This window comes from Myotis myotis, unplaced genomic scaffold (assembly GCF_014108235.1).
Source record: "Myotis myotis isolate mMyoMyo1 unplaced genomic scaffold, mMyoMyo1.p scaffold_m19_p_3, whole genome shotgun sequence".
In the NCBI taxonomy this organism is placed as follows: domain Eukaryota; kingdom Metazoa; phylum Chordata; class Mammalia; order Chiroptera; family Vespertilionidae; genus Myotis; species Myotis myotis.
Window position 1 is genome coordinate 176,171,530 of NW_023416335.1, and position 19,278 is coordinate 176,190,807.

At 39.8% G+C, this 19,278-nt stretch overlaps 1 protein-coding gene across 2 annotated transcripts in view; it reads left to right on the forward strand.

Moving 5' to 3' along the window:
- The first annotated feature begins 334 nt into the window (after window positions 1–334).
- The window catches only part of ERGIC2 (ERGIC and golgi 2), a 37,913-nt gene continuing 18,969 nt past the window's right edge, over window positions 335–19,278 (forward strand). For both annotated transcript variants that reach the window (XM_036296702.1, XM_036296703.1), the window contains exons 1-5: window positions 335–473; window positions 8,072–8,211; window positions 10,510–10,618; window positions 12,724–12,770; window positions 14,604–14,674. In XM_036296702.1, coding sequence (XP_036152595.1) covers window positions 8,106–8,211; window positions 10,510–10,618; window positions 12,724–12,770; window positions 14,604–14,674 — 333 coding nt within the window. In that variant the 5' untranslated portion in view covers window positions 335–473; window positions 8,072–8,105. The remainder of the gene's footprint in view (window positions 474–8,071; window positions 8,212–10,509; window positions 10,619–12,723; window positions 12,771–14,603; window positions 14,675–19,278) is intronic.

The window sequence follows — 19,278 nt, forward strand, 5'->3', positions numbered from 1 at the left end:
TTCCCAATGAGGGGAAATGAGGAGGCAAAGACAGGGAGCGTGGTGCAGAGATTGAGAAGTAATATGCATTAATTAGGATTGCAAATGATAAATCCTGCGCCCAAGCCTTTCATCAGAAATGCAGTACAGTAGCAGGAGCTGCGAGAGATTCTTTCTGTGGCCTCCAAGGGTCAGTCAGAAGGTAAACCTGCACCCTTCCTGGAGAAGCGGATTCCTTCTGGCCACGTGCTTACACCTAAAATAAGTTGCAACCTCCTTTCGGTTTAGTCACGCCCCTCTCATCCTGACCACGCCTCTCGATTCACAACACACTTCGTCAGCAAAGGACTTCTCGCGAGAACTCCACATTGTCTCCCTTCGCTGTTTCCAGCGGTGGGAGTCGCCTTGGCTCTCGCGATATTTCCGGGCAAACGGGAACCCGAGCGACCCGGGCTTCTGTGAAACATGGCGGTCGGCTGGGACCGACATACAAGGTAAAACGCCGAAACCCTGCCTGGTGCTGTTCTCGCGGTTGTTCCCGAGCGGTTCCGGGCGTGAATGTAGTTGAGGGGGTTGAGCGGCGGCCATGGAGTTGGCTTCCTGCCTTCCTCGCTCTCCTCTGGAGAGCGGGCCGGACCGGGGAGCCGCTGCACTTCCCCCGGGGGCGTTACTGGCAGGACCCTGGGCAGCGCTAGCCCGGGCGCTCCTCTCTCCCCGGCTCGGTTTCCCTGCGCTGCCTTGCAACGGGAAGGAGTTCGGGTGCTGCCCCGATCGCGGCTGACGCGCACCCATTGCTTCGCGCGGTGCCCGGTGCTCCGGGGCACCTCCCGTCCGCGGGCGCGGAGGGTCCCGCCTGGTGAAGACCGTCGGGTCCTGCCCCGATCCCCCCGGGGGTCGGGCTCCCACCACGGTTCAGACAAATACCAGATGCTCGGCAGCAGGTTGCTCGCTCTTTTTAAGAACCACTGCGGTCGCGGCCTCGCCTGGAAGGGGACTTTCGCACCTCGTGGGGGAGATGAGGAAGGGGCAGGGCAGGTGAGATGTCACAGGAGAGACAGGTCCCTGGTCCCTGCTTTTCTCAAACCCTTCTCGGATCGAGAAGCCCGTGGAAAGCAACTCGCCAGCTCGTGGTAGCGAATAAAGAGCCTTGGGTCAAAGGTGGTGCATAGAGTTGAAAGATCATCATTGGAGAAAATATCTTTAAGTTAAAATATGTAGGACTTGGTGCCCTGGGGACTACGCAGAGTTACATACCTGTGAAAATGTTGCAAGACTGGCTTTCAGAAACCATTAAAATACGGTTAAAAGCAGGATTTGTTCATGCGTTTGAAGTTGTACTTGAAGTACTCCAGGTGATTGCTTAGCCTGATACTTTGAACTCCAGCCATTATACAGCCATTATAAAGATAGAAATCACAAGCTCGTTCACTTCTTGAGGAATTCAGGATATATATGGGCTTACTGAACTTGTTTATTGAAATCTTTAAGTTGACGCAATTATTCCAACTCTCTTAGAGGAAATACGAGAAAAAGAAATTCCATGATTTAGGGTTTAGGGGTGGGGTGGGGGGTGGGTAAGGAGTTTCTTTTAGAGAATAAAGTTTACCAGTCAACTCTGAGTATTGGTAATGGCTGGAGGGTACAGATCATAAAATATATCAAGCTTGAAAGATCTCTTGAAGGAAAGCAGGCCTCCTCTGGAACAACAACAACAAAAGAATTGGGGAAAAACGAATTTATTTTCTTTGGGGGTTAGTGGTTTAATTGGAAGAAATAGTGGTTTTATTTCTAATAGAGTTACTTTTAGGCAGTCTCTTCCTGCTACTAATCCTAGTTAACAGTTTTCAGTGTTGTTATTGTCTCTTAAATGTCATGATAGGCAAATTAAACTCTTTGTGCCTTAGTTTCCTTATCTGCAAAATGGGAATAAGTAATAACTCATGTGGTGATTGATGAGGATTAAATGAGTTAAAACATGCAAAGCACTTAGAACAGTGCCTGGCATACAGTAAACATAAAGTATTAGCTCTTGTTATTTTTAAATTTTTGTTTTCTAACTTCTGTGGTTACTCACAAAATGTTGCTTTGGTATTTAGTCAAAATACAGACTGAAGAAGACCTTTTTTTAAAAAAAAATTTTTTCTTAAAGTTCTTACAGACCCCTAAACTGCTGAAGCACTCTTCATTTTATTTTTAAAATAGAAGTTAACTCATAAAATGTGTCTGACTACCTGGATGGAGAGACAAATAGAGTGGGAAGGGGAGCAATAGAACTGGATAACAGAGGAGTCCAAAAGATTGAAAACACAGGGAAAATGAAGCCCGGATTCTGTCCTAGTCAGGCATTAAGGAGCTGGAAGGATAATTGGTTCGGCTTAGAGAGGAAAGTTAGTCTCTTGGATTTTAGAGGTGGAGCGGTTTAAAAATTAAGAGGAGCCAAAACATGGCCCTGCTTGTGTGAGGCTTTGAGTAGAATTAAGATGGGGGTCGCTGGAGAAGACCTGTTAGGTTTGCATGGTAAAAGGGTTATAATTGTGAGCGACTACCGTAGGATGAGGGTCATCAGGTTGTGAATTCCAAAGGATGGTGATGGAATGGGGAAGAAGAGAAGCAAATCAAGAGATCCAGATGCTGAAGTCATTAAGGAAATTTTTGTCTTTTTAAAAAAGTTTTTTTACTTTGAATATTGAATGTATTGGTTGACATTGGTTAATAACATTATATATGTTTCAGGTGTGCAGCTCTATAATACATCATTTGTATATTTTATTATGTGTTCGCTACTCCAAGTCAAGTCTCCTTCTATCAACCTGCATCCCCCCTGAAAATTATAAATATATCCAGATGGAGAAAACAATAATAAGTATTAAAGTGAGAGTGTACACTATGTTTTGGAGCGTGAACTCTGGAGTCAGGCTGCTTGGGATCAAATCTAGGTTATTCTACCTGTTGAGTGGCCTTACAAAAATTACTTGACTTTTCTGTGCCTCAGTATCCTTATATATAAATGAGATAAAAGTAGTATCTACTTCATAGAGCCGCTTAGAGGGTATTAATATATAAAGTCCTCATAATATCTAGCACATAATATGAAAATTAGGCCATAATTCTATGTAGTATATGAGTTTATTACTAGAAGATAGACTTGAAAAGGGAAGAGGCGGTTGAGAAATCATGATGAGACATGCTAATATTTTACCCTTTGAGTCTCAGAAATAAAGTAAGGATTTAAAGGAATTACCACCAGTTGATTGTTAGGTTTTCATATTGAGAGATGGTAGAAGGATTATTTTTAGTAAAATTAGGAGTTACGGATAACTTGTTCATATCAGAAGAGTGGTGCCCTGCCAGTGTGGTTCTGTGGTTGAGTGTCAACTCACGGTTTTTGCAGGGTCTATTCCCAGTAGGGGTGTGCAGGAGACAATGGATGATTCTCTCTCATCATTGATGTCTCTCTCTCTCCTCCTTCCTTTCTGAAATCAATTGAAAAAAAAAAAAAAAGAAAAGAACAGTGGCTCTGTAGAATAGTGACAAGTACTGGAAATGCAGTGAGTTTCTTGGATGTAGGTTGGTGCTGAGTTAACAGGAATGGGGCAGGAGTAGCAGTAGAGTGACAAGGTACTCCATTCTAGAATAGTAATCATGGAAAATAGGAATGGAAGAAGCTAAAGACTGAGAAGCAGCCAAGTGGGATAGACTAGCTAGACTTTTAAGGGAGGAGAGCTGAATAGGCTATATGAATTGTTAGAGGCTTTGTAAAACTAACTTTTACATATCTTTGTATTACATATAATTTAAAGAAAGCATCTTTAAAGCTTGTAAAAGTATAGACAATTTAGGAACTAATATTTACAGTTTTATTTATTTGCCCAATAATGCTAACTGCTGTGTGCCAATCATTGTTCTAGGTACTTGTGATATATGGTAGTGAATAAAACAGAAAAGTCCTTCTCTTTGTGGATCATATACACTGAGTGGCCAGATTATTATGACCAACCCATCAGTACTTCATTGACACTTACAAAAATACTGAATATTGAAAACTTCCTAAGCAAATACTCTCAAGGTTTTATTATTATTTGCATAACTAATTCACTTCATTGTACTGATGGGGTGATCATAATAATCTGGCCGGTCATAATAATCTGGCCACTGTATGTGTGTGTGTGTGTGTGTGTGTGTGTGTGTGTGTGTGTATTTATCTAAAAATGATAACTTGTTTCTGTTGGAAAGCTGTACAATCATGGGTGTTTCGGGGGAAATTTCCCACCTTCCGTATTTTTTCCCTTCTACAAATGTTTATCAAACACTTACTGTGCCAGGTATTGGAGATACAAAGATAGGTTGACATGATTCCTGCTGTAATATTATAATGGCAAAAACAGAAAATTAAACAGGCAATTAGAAACAGTGCTCTTGGAGCACTTACTATAACTAGTACTATGTATGAGGTCATAGGTTTCTTTCCCCTTCAAAAGAGAGATGTCTCGACTGAGACTTAAAGATAAGTGGGAGTTAGCCAAATATAGAGGTTTGGTAGAGGGAGAAAGGCTATGGCTGGCAGAAAGAACATGTTAAAGGACTAGAAAGTGATTTGGTTTGGCTAGAATTTAGACATTGATGGATTGGGTTTGAAGGGATAAGCAGGACCTGTTTTTGTTGTTGTTGTTTGTTTTAATATGTTTTTATTGATTTTAGAAAGAGGAAGGGAGAGGAGAGACATCTAAGTATCAGTGAGAGAAACATCAGATGGAACTGCTGCCTCCTGCAGGCCTCCTGGTGGGGACGAGCCTGCAACCAGGGCATGTTCCCTGACCAGGAATTAAACTGGTGACCTCCTGTTGCATGGGTCAATACTCAACTACTGAGCCATACTGGCTGGGCAGGACCTGGTTTTTGAGGGCTTTTTAACCTTTGTTAGGATAGAATCCAAACTTTTCAAATGTAATAGGTATGAACCTCTACAAAGATTTTAAAAGAAAATGCATATACTCACTTTTATGGATTAAAAAGATTATTGGTTGTAGTATGGAGAGTGAACAGAAAGATTGATGAGTAAACGTTTTTGAAGCAATGCAGCGATAGATTGTGGCCATTGGGACCAAGGTCCTAATAAGGAACTTCTCAGTGAGCCTGGAAAAGAGAAAACAGATTTGAAAGAAATTTAGGAAGAACTTAAGTTTAAGGATGTAACTCATGTTTCTACCTTGTGTTATTGCCTTGTGTTTTTGGGTACATGGTGTCATCATTAATTATGGTAGGGACACAGGAGAAACAAGTTTGGTAAAGTGAAGTTTTCATTTTTGGACTTCTTGAGTCTGAAATGTATTTGGAATGCCCCCATGAAAATGTAATAGAGGCAACAAGATAATACATGTCTGCAGAGAGCTTTGGACTGGGACTAAAGATTTGAGAGGAATCATGTAGATGGAAAATGAAGGGATGGGAGATCACTTGGGGAAAGTGTGGAGGTTGGGAGGAAGGCCTAGTGTAGAATTGTGAGGCAGAAGAATCTGCAAAGTAAGCCAAAGAAGTCTTAGAGGTAGAATGAAAATCAGGAGTATACCATCACTTATGCCAAGGGAAGAGTGTTTCTAGAAGAAAAAGGAACGGCTGTGTATTTTCTTCTCATAGGCAAAATTAGGTAAAGACTGAACCTGTCCACTGGATTTAGTACGAAGGAAGTTGTTAGTGACCTCGCTGAGAAATTTACTTAAATGAACCTGTGCTGAGAAGTAGTCACAGTGGATGAATGGGGACAATTTACTCTCTTGTTTTGTTAATACTCTCCCAGGATATTTTTCCATTGATTTTTAGAGAGAGTGGGAGAGGGAAAGACAGAGAGAAATATCCATGTGAGAGAAACACATTGATTGGTTGCCACAATCCTGCACCCGCCCCAACTAGCGCCAAACCAGGGAGGAGCCTGCAACCAAGGTACATGTCCTTGACCGTAATTGAACCCTGGACCCTTTCGCCCACAGGTGGATACCCTATCCACTGAGCCAAATACTCTGTCTACTGAGCCAAACCGGCTAGGGTGACAACTTACTCTTTTAAGTTTGCCTATAGGTATGCAGACAGAGATCAGTAGTTGGACTTGGACTTGAGCTTTAGTGGAGAGTTTTAAAGATAAGAAGATTGAACATATTTAATATGTAACTCCAGTAGGAGACAATGAATAGGAATTGAAAGATTGAAGGAAGATCGGTCTTGGTGCAGTTACTACTAAGCAGGTACAGAAAATAAATTTGATTATTTTCTCAGTTGAACCATTTTAGGGAGCAGGAGTCTGCTTAATGCCTAACAAACACTCAGAAGCTTAATTTACAAATGAAAATACCAGTTTTATGACTTTCCTGGGAATTAGAAAATGTCATCTATTTTGTCTACATGTTCTTTTTTTCTTAGAAAAACCATATACATGAGAATCATAATTATAACCCGAAGGCCACTTTGTGAGCATGGAATCTGCGAGGGGAGTTAGTTGGATGTTTCTAATGGCAAGTGAAATCAACCTATGCTAGTACATGCATCCAGCTTCACTCTAGAGCAGTAGCGCCCTCCTGGACCAATTAGTAGTGTCCCTAGTTAGGCCTGCTCTCTTTTGGACAATATTCATGATTGCTGCCACTTTTTATTTCTCTGACTCTCCTTTTCCTCTAAGAATGCCCTTTCTATGGCTTATTCTTTCTATATTAACCCCACCCATTAGATTTTAGACAAATCTTTCTGCTTTTTTTTCTAGAGACATTCTTTTCCTTTTAATGGCTTCTGCAACCATTTGATTTATTCTCAGTTAAGTGTTTATTGTATTAATATAGCTCTGATTTCTGGTAGTGCTTTATAGTATCACCTATATTATTTCTATAAGTCAGTCATAAAAATCACATAAATATTTGAGAATTCAGTTATTTTATGGCTTTGTAACATACTGTATGTAGTTGGCATACTGATAAAAAGAATAGCAATCAATTTTCAAATATTTTTATTGTAAAAATAGATAATTTGGTAAGTCCAACATTTTGTAAATGAAATAGTTAAAATCCTCCATGATCTACTTTTAACATTTTGGTGTATACGTATATTGGATACCACGAGTTTGTTTCTATCTTCAATATGAGAAATATCCCTATGACCCAAGTTTTGTGCATAACTCAGATTGTTGCCTTAAGATAAGTTTCTAAAAACGGAATTAGTCAAAAGGGGAATGGTATATAGTTATAGTCTCATTAGCAATGTATGAGCATGCCTATTTTACTTCATTGTCATTTACTAGTGAGAATGTATTATTTTTTCTACACAGGCTGTCCCCCCAAAATGTATACTCACTTGGAATGATTATAAAGCCAGTGTTTATTAACATATAGTTCATTTTCAAAATGTAAAGGAATTCACAAAATTGAATTTTTTTTTGTTTATTAATGCCTGTTTTCAAGTTGATGATTGCTCTGGTCCAGGCACTGCTGATAACTCGAAGCAATGGAATCACAAACATCTAGAATCATTTATTTCATTATTTGTGTGCCCTCAATTTGGCCACTGTTGCCAGTTTTATGCCGTAAACTTTATCTTTTATGTATCACCATAAACAAAAAAGTCTAGTGGCACTTTACGATAAATTTTCTTTGTTCAAAGACTAGTCTGGCTTCATCCCTTTTTTCAAATCAGTTGAACTTGAAAAGGAATGAAAATTAAAAAGGAATGAAAATTAAGTCAGTTATCAGCTGTTAAAGTGTGTATACATATTTTGGGGATAGCCTATATTTGTAAATTTAATAGAAATATGTATTTTGATTTGTATATTTAAATATTACAAATATGATTGACTATTTTTCAGACTACTTTTCACTATCCTTTTTTTTTTTTTTTTTTTTGCCCTACTTTATGTGTTTGTGTGTAGAAATTACCTTTCATTAGTATTTTTTGTCAGGGTGGGAATGGAAAAAAGGAAAGATGTGAATAAATGTTAAGTTTTTCTCAAGGAGGTTTGAAAATATTAAGTTCTTCCAAGGACATTTATCAGTTTTTTAAAAAAAGTAAACCTTTTTATCTTTTTCAAGGATACATTTATTCATTGTTTATTCCTTAGCATGACTATATGAAAGGAGAAGGTTTTCCTGAAGATGAGGCGGCTGAATCGAAAAAAAACCTTAAGTTTGGTGAAAGAGTTGGATGCCTTTCCAAAGGTTCCTGAGAGCTATGTAGAGACTTCAGCTAGTGGGGGGACAGGTGAGTATCAATTCAAATTAAAACTCCTACACTAAATGCAATTTCTGAGTGATCCAATTAACAACATACAGAAATAGAGTCATGAGGAAGAACTCATCAACATATAATAACTTTGTAACTGGTCTGTCCTTACGTGATACTGTTTTGCTATAATTTTATTATACATATTAGAGGCCCGGTGCATGAAATTCGAGCACGGGGTGTGGAGGATGGGTCCCTCAGCCCGGCCTGCACCCTCTCACAGTCCAGGACCCCTCAGGGGATGTCCGAATGCCAGTTTAGGCCCAATCCTGTAGGGATCCCTAAATCGGCAGTCGGACATCCCTCTCGCAATACAGGACCACTGGCTCCTAACTGCTGGCCAGCCTGCCTGATCGCCCCTAACCACTCTGCTGCCTGCCTGATAGCCCCTAACCACTGACCTGCCTGCCTGATCACCCATAACCACTCTGCCTGCCTGATTGCCCCTAACCACTCCCCTGCCTGCCTGATCGCCCCTAATCACTCCGCCTGCCTGCCTGATCGCCCCTAACCACTCTGCATCCACCCGCCACTGCGGCTTCGTCCTGAAGGATGTCCGGAAGGTCGTTTAGTTGTCCTGTCTAATTAGCATATTACGCTTTTATTATTATAGATATTCTCTTTGGCAACTAACTCAGTGTAGTCTGAGCATTTAGCAGTATTCATTAAAACATTATGGAATAAGTTAATCCAATTTTACTGCTTTATTGCTGGTGAGTTATGTATAATAATATTAATAGGATGATTATATACAAACATAATTTAACTTCAAAGAAGTTATTTAATGATGTGAAACTGCCTCAGTGCCTTTTTGGTTAAGAATAAATCAATTTATATGTGATAATAAAAATTCTTAAATTTCACTTTACTGGAGAGAGGCAGCATAGGGTAATAGTTAAGAGCTTAGACTTTAGAACCAGATTGTATAGATTTAAATCCCACTTGTTCCCTTTCCTAACTAAATGACTTTGAGGAAGTTAATCAAATGCCTCTGCTTTAGTTTCTTCATCCATGAAATGGGGATGATATCAGTATTTACGTAGTAGGGTTGCTGTAATGATTAAATAAGTTAATATTTATAAAATGCTTAGAATAGTACCTGGTACAGATAGAAGTATTTGTTAAGGAAAATAAATAAATAATGGAATATATAAGAAAAATATGGAACTATAACAGTATTTACTATTATTTCTTTTCCTTTGAAGAGCTAATAAGATAATATGTTTCACATAAGATTGACATTTCATTTGGTAAATGTGTACTAAGTTGCTTGCTATTTCTAATCTTTTGTGATTAAATTTGTTAACAAAAAATAGTGCAAGTTCTTGTGGCACAATAAATTTTAAGTATGTTTTGTCATAGTATATGATAGTTCTTTCCTTTTTCTCACCTTTGAGTTGCTTTTATAAATGAAGTGGTTTGTTTAGGAGATTCCAAAGTACATGAGAGTGTTATGAGAGATTTGAGATATATGTTATTTTTTTTAATTGTGCTGCAGGCATGGATCCATTTTTAATTATGAGGGGATTATTTTCAAATTTGTATTCTAAAATATTTGTTTATTATGTCTATGACTAGAGGCCTGGTGCACAAATTCGTGCACCCGTGGGGTCCCTTGGCCTGGCCTGTGGGGATCAGGCCAAAACCGGCTCTCTGACATCCCCTGAGGGATCCCAGAATGCGAGAGGGCACAGGTCAGGCCGAGGGACCCCACCGGTGCATGATGGGGCCCGGGGAGGTACTGTGGGAGGGCTCCAGGGTGGGTCTGGCCCATTTCGCCCAGTCCTGATCGGCCAGACCCCAGCAGCCAGCTAACCTACCAGTTGGAGCATCTGCCCCCTGGGTGTCAGTGCGCGTCATAGCAACTGGTCAAATGGTCGAAAGAATGGTCGGACACTTAGCATATTTGGCTTTTATTAATTAGGATGACACAAGAAAGTAAAAGTTTGATGTCTTGTAATATTGAAGAAATAAAACGCTTTCTCAATAATACAAATATTTGAATTAATTTTTGTGTTAAATATTTTTTGAGCTGTTTTAGAAAAAAATCTATCCTGGACATTGTAAGAAAAACTTTTTATTGTAATAATTCACATGACATGCATTAAGGCATTCTGTGATATATTTAATTTCACTTAAAATAAAATTGTTTATTATTTTGTAATAAAATTAAAATTTTTATTAAAACATTTATTAAAATTTTGTAATAAATTAAAACAAAATTGTTTTACAAAACTGTTTTAATTCTCTTATTCTTTTTTTTGTTTGATTTCTCAGTTTCTCTAATAGCATTTACCACTATGGCTTTATTAACCATAATGGAATTTTCAGTATATCAGGATACATGGATGAAGTATGAATATGAAGTAGACAAGGATTTTTCTAGGTAACTTTTTTTTTTCTTGAAATACCTTTAGATTCAAATTGTTTTAAAGATAACATACCTTATTAAAAAATGTCTAACTTTTATATTTGGCTTATTTTAGTTCTGAAGAAATAGTTCTGATAAATTCTCATAACTAATGCTTTAGAATCATTTTAGAATAATTTGAATACTGGTTAAAGTGTAAAAGGGAGGTTCTCTCATTTAGTATGCACTGTATAAAAAGATTAGGAGAATATAATATGTTTTTATTTTAATGTGTTGAACTGGTAACAATTATTTAATGTTTTAAAATTGTTTACTCTTTAGAATTTGAAATAGATACTGATCTGTGTAATTTGGGAAATATATTGTTTAAATATACGTTATTTATGCTTGTAACTTGATTTTTATAAATTACATCTAAATTAAACTTTAATGTAAATAACATCACTTAAAACTTTGAAAATATAGCACCTTAGTAAGGAGACAAAGTATACCTTATTTTATTTGTAGTATTTGGATTTTAATTGATTGAAGATAACAGATTTATATTATTAAGATTGTACTAGGTAGGAGAGACATTTACTTTTCAATTTCAATCCCAGCTCTGTATTTACTAGCTATGGAAGTTACTAAATCTGTATATCCATGTGCTTCAGTTTCTTTTTCTATTAAATGGGGATAATAATTATAGTACCTTCCTCATGACACTAGTGAGAAGTAAATCAACATTTATAAATTGCTGTGTAACCTTGGGTAAGTCACACAATTGACTTCTTTTGGGCCTCAGTTTCTTTATCTATATCTTGTGTATTATTCTTGATAACGTAGGTTTTTAAGGGATTTGTTATTTTTCTTTGTTTGTTTTTAGCACCAATGAAGCACTTTATTTTTTCCAAGTGGAGTCTTATATAGCTCACCACAGAAGTGTAGTGGGTATGCCCAGAAGCTTTTCTAATTGGTCCTGTCCTCTGGTTCCTACAGTATCTCTTGTACCTAAACCCCAGGGTTACTGGAGCACAGCTTGAATCTAGACAACTTGAAGACTCTGAAGCTCTAAAAATGTATTGAAAAATCTTTTGAAGCCCTAAAAATTTCTATTGAAACCAGATGCAAATTATTAGAGTGAAGAAAGTTTTGATAGCCCAGGGAAAATTGATATTGATGGTACTCATTCTGTTATTCATGGTGCTTAATTGATTATAATATTTAAAAATTAATTCAATTTGAATTCATCATTTGGAAATAAAGCATTAGTTGAACCTTTTAGGAAGGTTCATGCAAAACTTGAAGCATGAGAGGCTTTCTCTGGCAATTTGGTTGCATTTATCAAGTCACACAGACCTAGTTTTTGATATGCCATTTCAGTGGGTATGTAATTTTAAGCCAGGCATTTATACTGCCCTGAACACCATTGTCTTTCCTACAGAACTGTGAAGCTACCCAATTTACATGTCCATGATAAAGAATAAAGGAGATAATATTTATAAGGATTCAGGCATAATGCCTGATGTATAGTATTTATTGGATAAATAGAGGAGAAAGACTTGCAATTCCTAACTCTTGATTTTAAAAGTTTTAAAGGAATATTCTACATAAAGGTTTATGTAAACAAAGTTTAAAACTTATTTTTCTGAGTTTCTTGGAGTTATTTAATTTAGTAAAATTAAATTGTAGGGTACTATATTAAAAACCTGTGAAATCAGAAAGTCTTTTGGAATAATTGCAAAATAGAAACTTTTTTATTTTTTTAATATATTTTATTGATTTTTTTTACAGAGAGGAAGGGAGAGAGACAGAGAGTCAGAAACATCGATGAGAGAGAAACATCGATCAGCCGCCTCCTGCACATCTCCCACCCGGGATGTGCCTGCAGCCCAGGTACCTGCCCTTGACCGGAATCGAACCTGGGACCCTTCAGTCCGCAGGCCGACGCTCTATCCACTGAGCCAAACCGGTTTCGGCCAAAATAGAAACTTTTAAAGCAACTTTGCTTTCGCCATAAAAAATACTGTCCAGGTTCTAATCGACATTTTTGAAATCCAAGTTTTTCATGAAATTGATTTATATTTCTCATGTTTTGTTGATTACTTGGTAGGTACTAATGTTTCCTTTTTGTTTTTTAGCAAATTGAGAATCAATATAGATATTACTGTTGCCATGAAGTGTCAGTGTAAGTATACCTTGAACTTGATGAATCCTTATATAGTTGTGTTTAAACAATTGCTAGTAAAAAGTGAAAACCACTCATTGTGTTTTAACTTTATTTTTATTTTATGATATCTTAACATGCTGTTGCAGTGCTATTTAATAATGTGTGTTGTTTTTCTCCCCAAATTATATTCTTTAAATTTCTTATCCAGAAAGAGAAGAGATTTAACTTTCACATTCATATAATTAAAAGAAATAGGTGGAAATTTTTGTGAATCCAAGTTTTAAAATATGTGTGTGTGTGTGTGTGTGTGTGTGTGTGTGTGTGTGTGTGTTTTTAATTAAGTTCAGAACAAGGAAGGGAGTGGGAGAGAGAGATCTATCTGAATCAGAGTTTTAGTTTAGGTACATCCTTTATTTATTTTTTGTGTGGACTACCAGTTTTTATACCAATGTTCCTCAAGAATATCCTGTTTCACTCTTTTTTTAAAAAATATATTTTTATTGATTTTTTACAGAGAGGAAGGGACAGGGATAGAGAGTTAGAAACATCGATGAGAGAGGAACATCGATCAGCTGCCTCCTGCACACCTCCTATTGGGGATGTGCCCACAACCAAGGTACATGCCCTTGACCAGAATTGAACCTGGGACCTTTCAGTCCACAGGTCAATGCTCTATCCACTGCAAACCGGTTAGGGCCTGTTTTACTCTTTTAACTTGCCACCCTTTACTTTTACTCTTGCATATTAAAATACAGATCCAAGTACTTTAAGTTAATAGTGATTTCTTTTCTGTTTTCTTCAGACTTTACTTGATTATACTGGTAGAAGTTAAAAAAAAAAAAAAAAGCTAATATGTATTTTAGATAATGTTTGAATCAGTAGTGCTCTTAAAAAATGAGGATGCTTTTGAATGAAAGTCGACTTTTAAATTACCACTTGAAAAGTAGAGACAAGAATTCAGTAGTTCAGATAAAATTTTTTAAAGTGTTAAATAGTATTACCCAATTAAGGAAATTAATTTTAGGGAGATTTTATCTCAGAACAGCCTTAAATTTCTTTTCCTTTTCCATTTATTTTTCCTTACATTGTGGTTTTAAGAGAAAAACTTTGTATCCAAATTTTGAGCTAGTATTAATGCTGAATATATCATTTTACCTTATTTTAGGTATTTTAATACCATTAGAATTTTAGCCTTTTCAAGATAACCTTTCTATTGATATTTAAAAAGTCATCAGTAGCTTTGCCTTAAGATTTCTTTTAATTGTTAAAAATAATCCTTGTAATTAATAGTTTGTATAGCAGCCATTTAGTACTTGTAATTAGGTTGCCAATTTTTGCAAAGCTCTTCAATAAAGTTTATATGTTTATATATATATATATATATATATATATATATATATATATATATATAAAATTATTATTATTGATTTTTCACAGAGAGGAAGGGAGAGGGAAAGAGAGTTAGAAACATCAATGAGAGAGAAACAATGATCAGCTGCTTCCTGCACACCTCCTACTGGGGATGTGCCCGCAACCAAGGTATCTGCCCTTAGCTGGAATCGAATCTGGGACCTTTCAGTCCGCAGGCCGACACTCTGTCCACTGAGCCAAACCGGTTAGGGCAAATTTATATGTTTTACCATGAGATGCTGAGTCATTTTCTTTTTTTTAGTAGAAAAAGCATTATTTTTTTAATTTCTATCAAATCTATATAATGCACTGTTTTAACTTTTAAAGAAGCAGTATAGGAAAGTGAGTTTTCTGGTAGTCATCTTAATTTGTTTACTTTATATCAGATACAGTTTGACTCTTAGCATAGAATGTAAAACTTTTAATTTTTTTTAAATGCAGATATTGGAGCAGATGTATTGGATTTAGCAGAAACAATGGTTGCATCTGCAGATGGTCTAGTTTATGAACCAGTAAGTTTGATTCATATGTTTTTTAAAATAATATGCTTTTAGAAATTGCCAGTTAAAAATGGTTTTAATATTTTCTTTTGGTTTTGTTTCAGCTAGTTTTTAAAATATGTTTTATTAATGCAAAAAGTAATCCATATTCTTTGTAAAAATTTGGGGGGGGGACGTTTTATCTAATACTAAAATTTTGAGATAACCATTGTTAGCATTTTTAATAATTTCTGTTTTATAACTTTAATGTCTGTTTTATAACTTTACTAGAGGCCCGGTGCACAAAAATTTCTGCACTCGGGGGGAAGAGGGGGTCCCTCAGCCCGGCCTGTGCCCTCTAGCAGTCTGGGACCCCTCGGGAGATAACGACCTGCTGGCTTAGGCCTGCTCCCGGGTGGCAGAGGGCAGGCCCAATCCCTAGGTGCAGCCCCTGGTCGGGCTCAGAGCGGGCCGATTGGGGGGTTGGGGCACCACCCCCTGTCACACTCAAGGCAGGGTCGATGGGGAGGTTGCAGCGCGACCCCCTGTCACGCACAGAGCAGGGCCAATCCGGGGGTTGGGGCATTGCCCCCGGTCACGCACAGAGCAGGGCCCATCAGGGGGTTGGGGAGCTCCCTCCTGTCACGCACAGAGCAGGGCCCATCAGGGGGTTGAGGAGCTCCCCCCTGTCACTCACAGAGTAGGTCCGATAGGGGAGTTGGGTCACAGTCCCCTGTCACACACACAGCAGGGCGGATCAGTGGGTTGGGGCGCCACCCTCTATCACCCACAGAGCAGGGCCAATCAGGGGATTGGGGCGCTGCCACTGTCACACTCAGGGCAGGGCTGATGGGGAGGTTATGGCTCTACCCCATCACACACAGAGCAGGGCCCGTGGCGGGGGGGGGGGGGGGTTGGGGCACCGCCCTCACCCACAGAGCAGGGCCGATCAGGGGGTTGGGGTGCCGCCACTGTCACACTCAGGGCAGGGCTGATGGGGAGGTTATGGCTCTACCCCGTCACACACAGAGCAGGGCCCGTGGGGGGGCGGGGGAGGGTTGGGGCGCCACCCTCTATCACCCACAGAGCAGGGACGATCAAGGGGTTGGGGTGCTGCCACTCTCACACTCAGGGCAGGGCCGATGGGGAGGTTATGGCTCTACCCCGTCACACACAGAGCAGGGCCCGGGGAGGTGGGGGGTTGGGGTGCCGCACCCTGTCACACACAGAGCAGGGCCGATCAGGGTGTTTGGGCGCTGCCCCCTGTTATGCTGATCCCGGTGCTGGGAGGCATATTACCCTTTTACTATATAGGGTAGAGGCCTGGTGCATGGGTGGGTGCCAGCTCGTTTGCCCTGAAGGGTGTCCTGGATCAGGGTGGGGGCCCCACTGCTGTTCCTGGCCAGCCTGGGTGAGGGGATGATGGCTGTTTGCAGCTGGTCACACACCCTTCAGGATGGGGGTCTCCACTGGGATGCCTCTCCAGTCTGGGTGAGGGGCTGAGGGCTGTTTTCAGGCTAGGGGTGACTGAACTCCCAAACGCTCCTTTTTTCCTTGTTTTTTTTTTTTTATTCTGGGCCAGCTTTAGCTTGAGGCTTGGCTCCAGCTCTTAGGCCTCCGCTCCTGAAAGTAGGTTTCTGGCCTTTGCATACAATGTTGCGAATCTGCTGGCTGAAGTCCTGCGGTATTTGTTACAATGTTTGAAACTGCAGCCTCAGAGGCCTGCAGTGGCAGGCGGGGAACGTTGGAGTCCTCCGTCACTGAAGCAAGCAAGCCTCATGTTAGTTTCAAGCTGCCTGGCTGCTGGCCGCCATCTTGGCTGACAGTTAATTTGCATATCTCACTGATTAGCCAATGAAAAGGGTAGCGGTCGTACGCCAATTACCATGTTTCTCTTTTATTAGTGTAAATTCTTATTTTATATTTTTGTTAATGCTTTCTAATAGTTTTCTTTTCTCTTTTCTTAGAGTTTCTATGCTTTTTTTCCCTTTTACTTTTGAAATCAAATATTTATCCTTTATATCCAAGTGTGTATCTCCTATAGTTTTTGTTTCTTTTGCTTGGAGATCTTAATTTTTAAGTGTTTTTGCTTGTTTGCTTTAATGATATTCAGAGCAATGCTTTTACCTCTGTTTCAAATGATCATATGATGTTGAATTTTGTGGAGTGGTTCTCAGTATCTTTATTAATTCTCACATTAAATACATATTTTGAACTTTGCGTCTGAGTTCTGGGAAATTATCTTGATCCAAAAGGACCAATCTTCTTTTCAGTGCCCTCATTATGTTTTAAAATTTAGTAATTACATTTTCTACCTTTAAGATTTTGCAGATCACTCCATTTTTTTCTGTCCCTACTCTAATTCACAAGGTAACTGGGGAGAAGTTGCATGGTGATTTTCAGATATTAGCATTATCCTTATGTGCAATGACGTGAAAAGAGTTGGGAATCATGCTGCAGACAAGTTCAGCAGGAGGAGAAATCAGAATAAATTTATTGAAATCAGAAAGATGGGACAATTTAACTTAACGTACATGATTTATAGAGTTTAGAAAGAAATAAGGGTCAAAATTACAGGAGAAGGATGTTCCAGGTTGGTATAATTAAATAACCAAAGGCACAGAGGCAGAACTGTTTGATAGAATGAGGGATTGTTCTACTTGTATTAAAAAGCAACTATTTGTAAAGAGAGAATAGTAGATTAGGGCCTGATTATGGAGGGATAACTAATAATGTTAATAAATTAAAAAGTAGAATTAATATGCTTTATTAAAATCAAAAGTGGACTTTTTGTTGCAAATTAAATTGTAGATATTGTATCAAACCATGAGAAACTTGCATATTTTACTCTATATAAATAGACAAGTCTGATTTTGAATTGATGAAGGTAATGCCTGAATAAAATTTCTTGAATTATTCTTTAATGATTAACACATTTAAGAATTAGAGTGCTCTTTTCTAGCTCATTTTAAAAAATGTTGATTTCATCATGGTATTATCCCAGCAAGAATATGGGCTTTGGAAGATTGAATATTACACTTAAGCTGTATGATTTTTTTTATGTTTTTCCTTTTTAAATACTTAAAGTTTTATACTGGCATTATTTAAATGATTAATAACATTTCTTTACACTATTTTTAAATGAAAATTATTTAAATTTTTTAGGTTGACTTATAGAAGATTCAGTATAAACATGAATACTTCTTTACAACACTATAAATTTGTTTCCTGTTCAAAGAACATTTTAAAAAATCTGTACTAATAAAAGCCTATGTGGTCATCACACCCTCACATGGTGATGCCCTCACACCCTCACACCGTAACAATCCATCACCAGGAGGCAATCCATCAAGGAGCCCTGGATGGGTGGGCGGGGCCTACCTCTTTGGGGAGATAGATAGCGGGGCTCCCGCGCTGTGAGAGGGCACAGGCCAGGCTGGGGAATCCCCTCCCCCCAAATGTACGAATTTTGTGCACCTGGCTTCTAATCCTATCTAATAAAAGAGAAACATGGTAATTGGCGTACGACCGCTACCCTTCCCATTGCCTAATCAGGGCAATATGCAATTTGACTGCCAGCCAAGATGGCGGACGGCAGCCAGGCAGCTTGAAACTAACATGAGGCTTGCTTGCTTCAGTGATGGAGGACTCCAACGTTCCCTGCCTGCCGCTGCAGGCCTCTGAGCTGCAACTCTAAGCAACTATGTAACAAATATAGAAGCTAAACAAAACCCCAGGTCCGCAGGGCTTCAGCCAGCAGGATCGCAACATTGTAAGCAAAGGCCAGAAACCTACTTTCAGGAGTGGAGGCCTAAGAGCGGGAGCCAAGCCTCAAAGCTAAAGCTGGCCCAGAATAAAAAAAAAAAAAGAAAAAAAGGAGCGGTTGGGAGCTTCAGTCACCCCCAGCCTGAAAACAGCCCTCAGCCCCTCACCCAGACTGGAGAGGCATCCCAGTGGGGACCACCACCCTGAAGGGTGTGTGACCAGCTGCAAACAGCCATCATCCCCTCACCCAGGCTGGCCAGGCACAGCAGTGGGGCCCCCACCCGTGCACCAGGCCTCTACCCTATATAGTAAAAGGGTAATATGCCTCCCAGCACCGGATCAGCAGAGCCGTGAGGCCTCCCAGCACCGGGATCAGCGTGACAGGGGGCAGCGCCCAAACCCCCTGATCGCCCTGCGGCTCTGTGTGTGACAGAGGGTGGAGCCACAACCTCCCTATCCACCCTGCTCTGTTTGTTACAGGGGAAGGAGCCCCAACCCCCTGATCAGCCCTGCTCTGTGCCTGATGGGGGGAGCTCCCCAACCCCCTGATCGCCCTGCGGCTCTGTGTGTGACAGAGTGCGGCACCCCAACCCCCTGATCAGCCCTGCTCTGTGTGTGACAGGGTGCGGTGCCCCAACCACCCCCCCCCCGCCCCCCAAGGCCCTGCTCTGTGTGTGACGGGGTAGAGCCATAACCTCCCCATCGCCCCTGCCCTGAGTGTGACAGTGGCGGCACCCCAACCCCCTGATGGGCCCTGCTCTGTGAGTGACTGGGGGCAGTGCCCCAACCCCCTGATTCGTCCTGCTCTGTGCGTGACAGGGGGTGGCGCCGCAACCTCCCCATCGACCCTGCCTTGAGTGTGACGGGGTTGT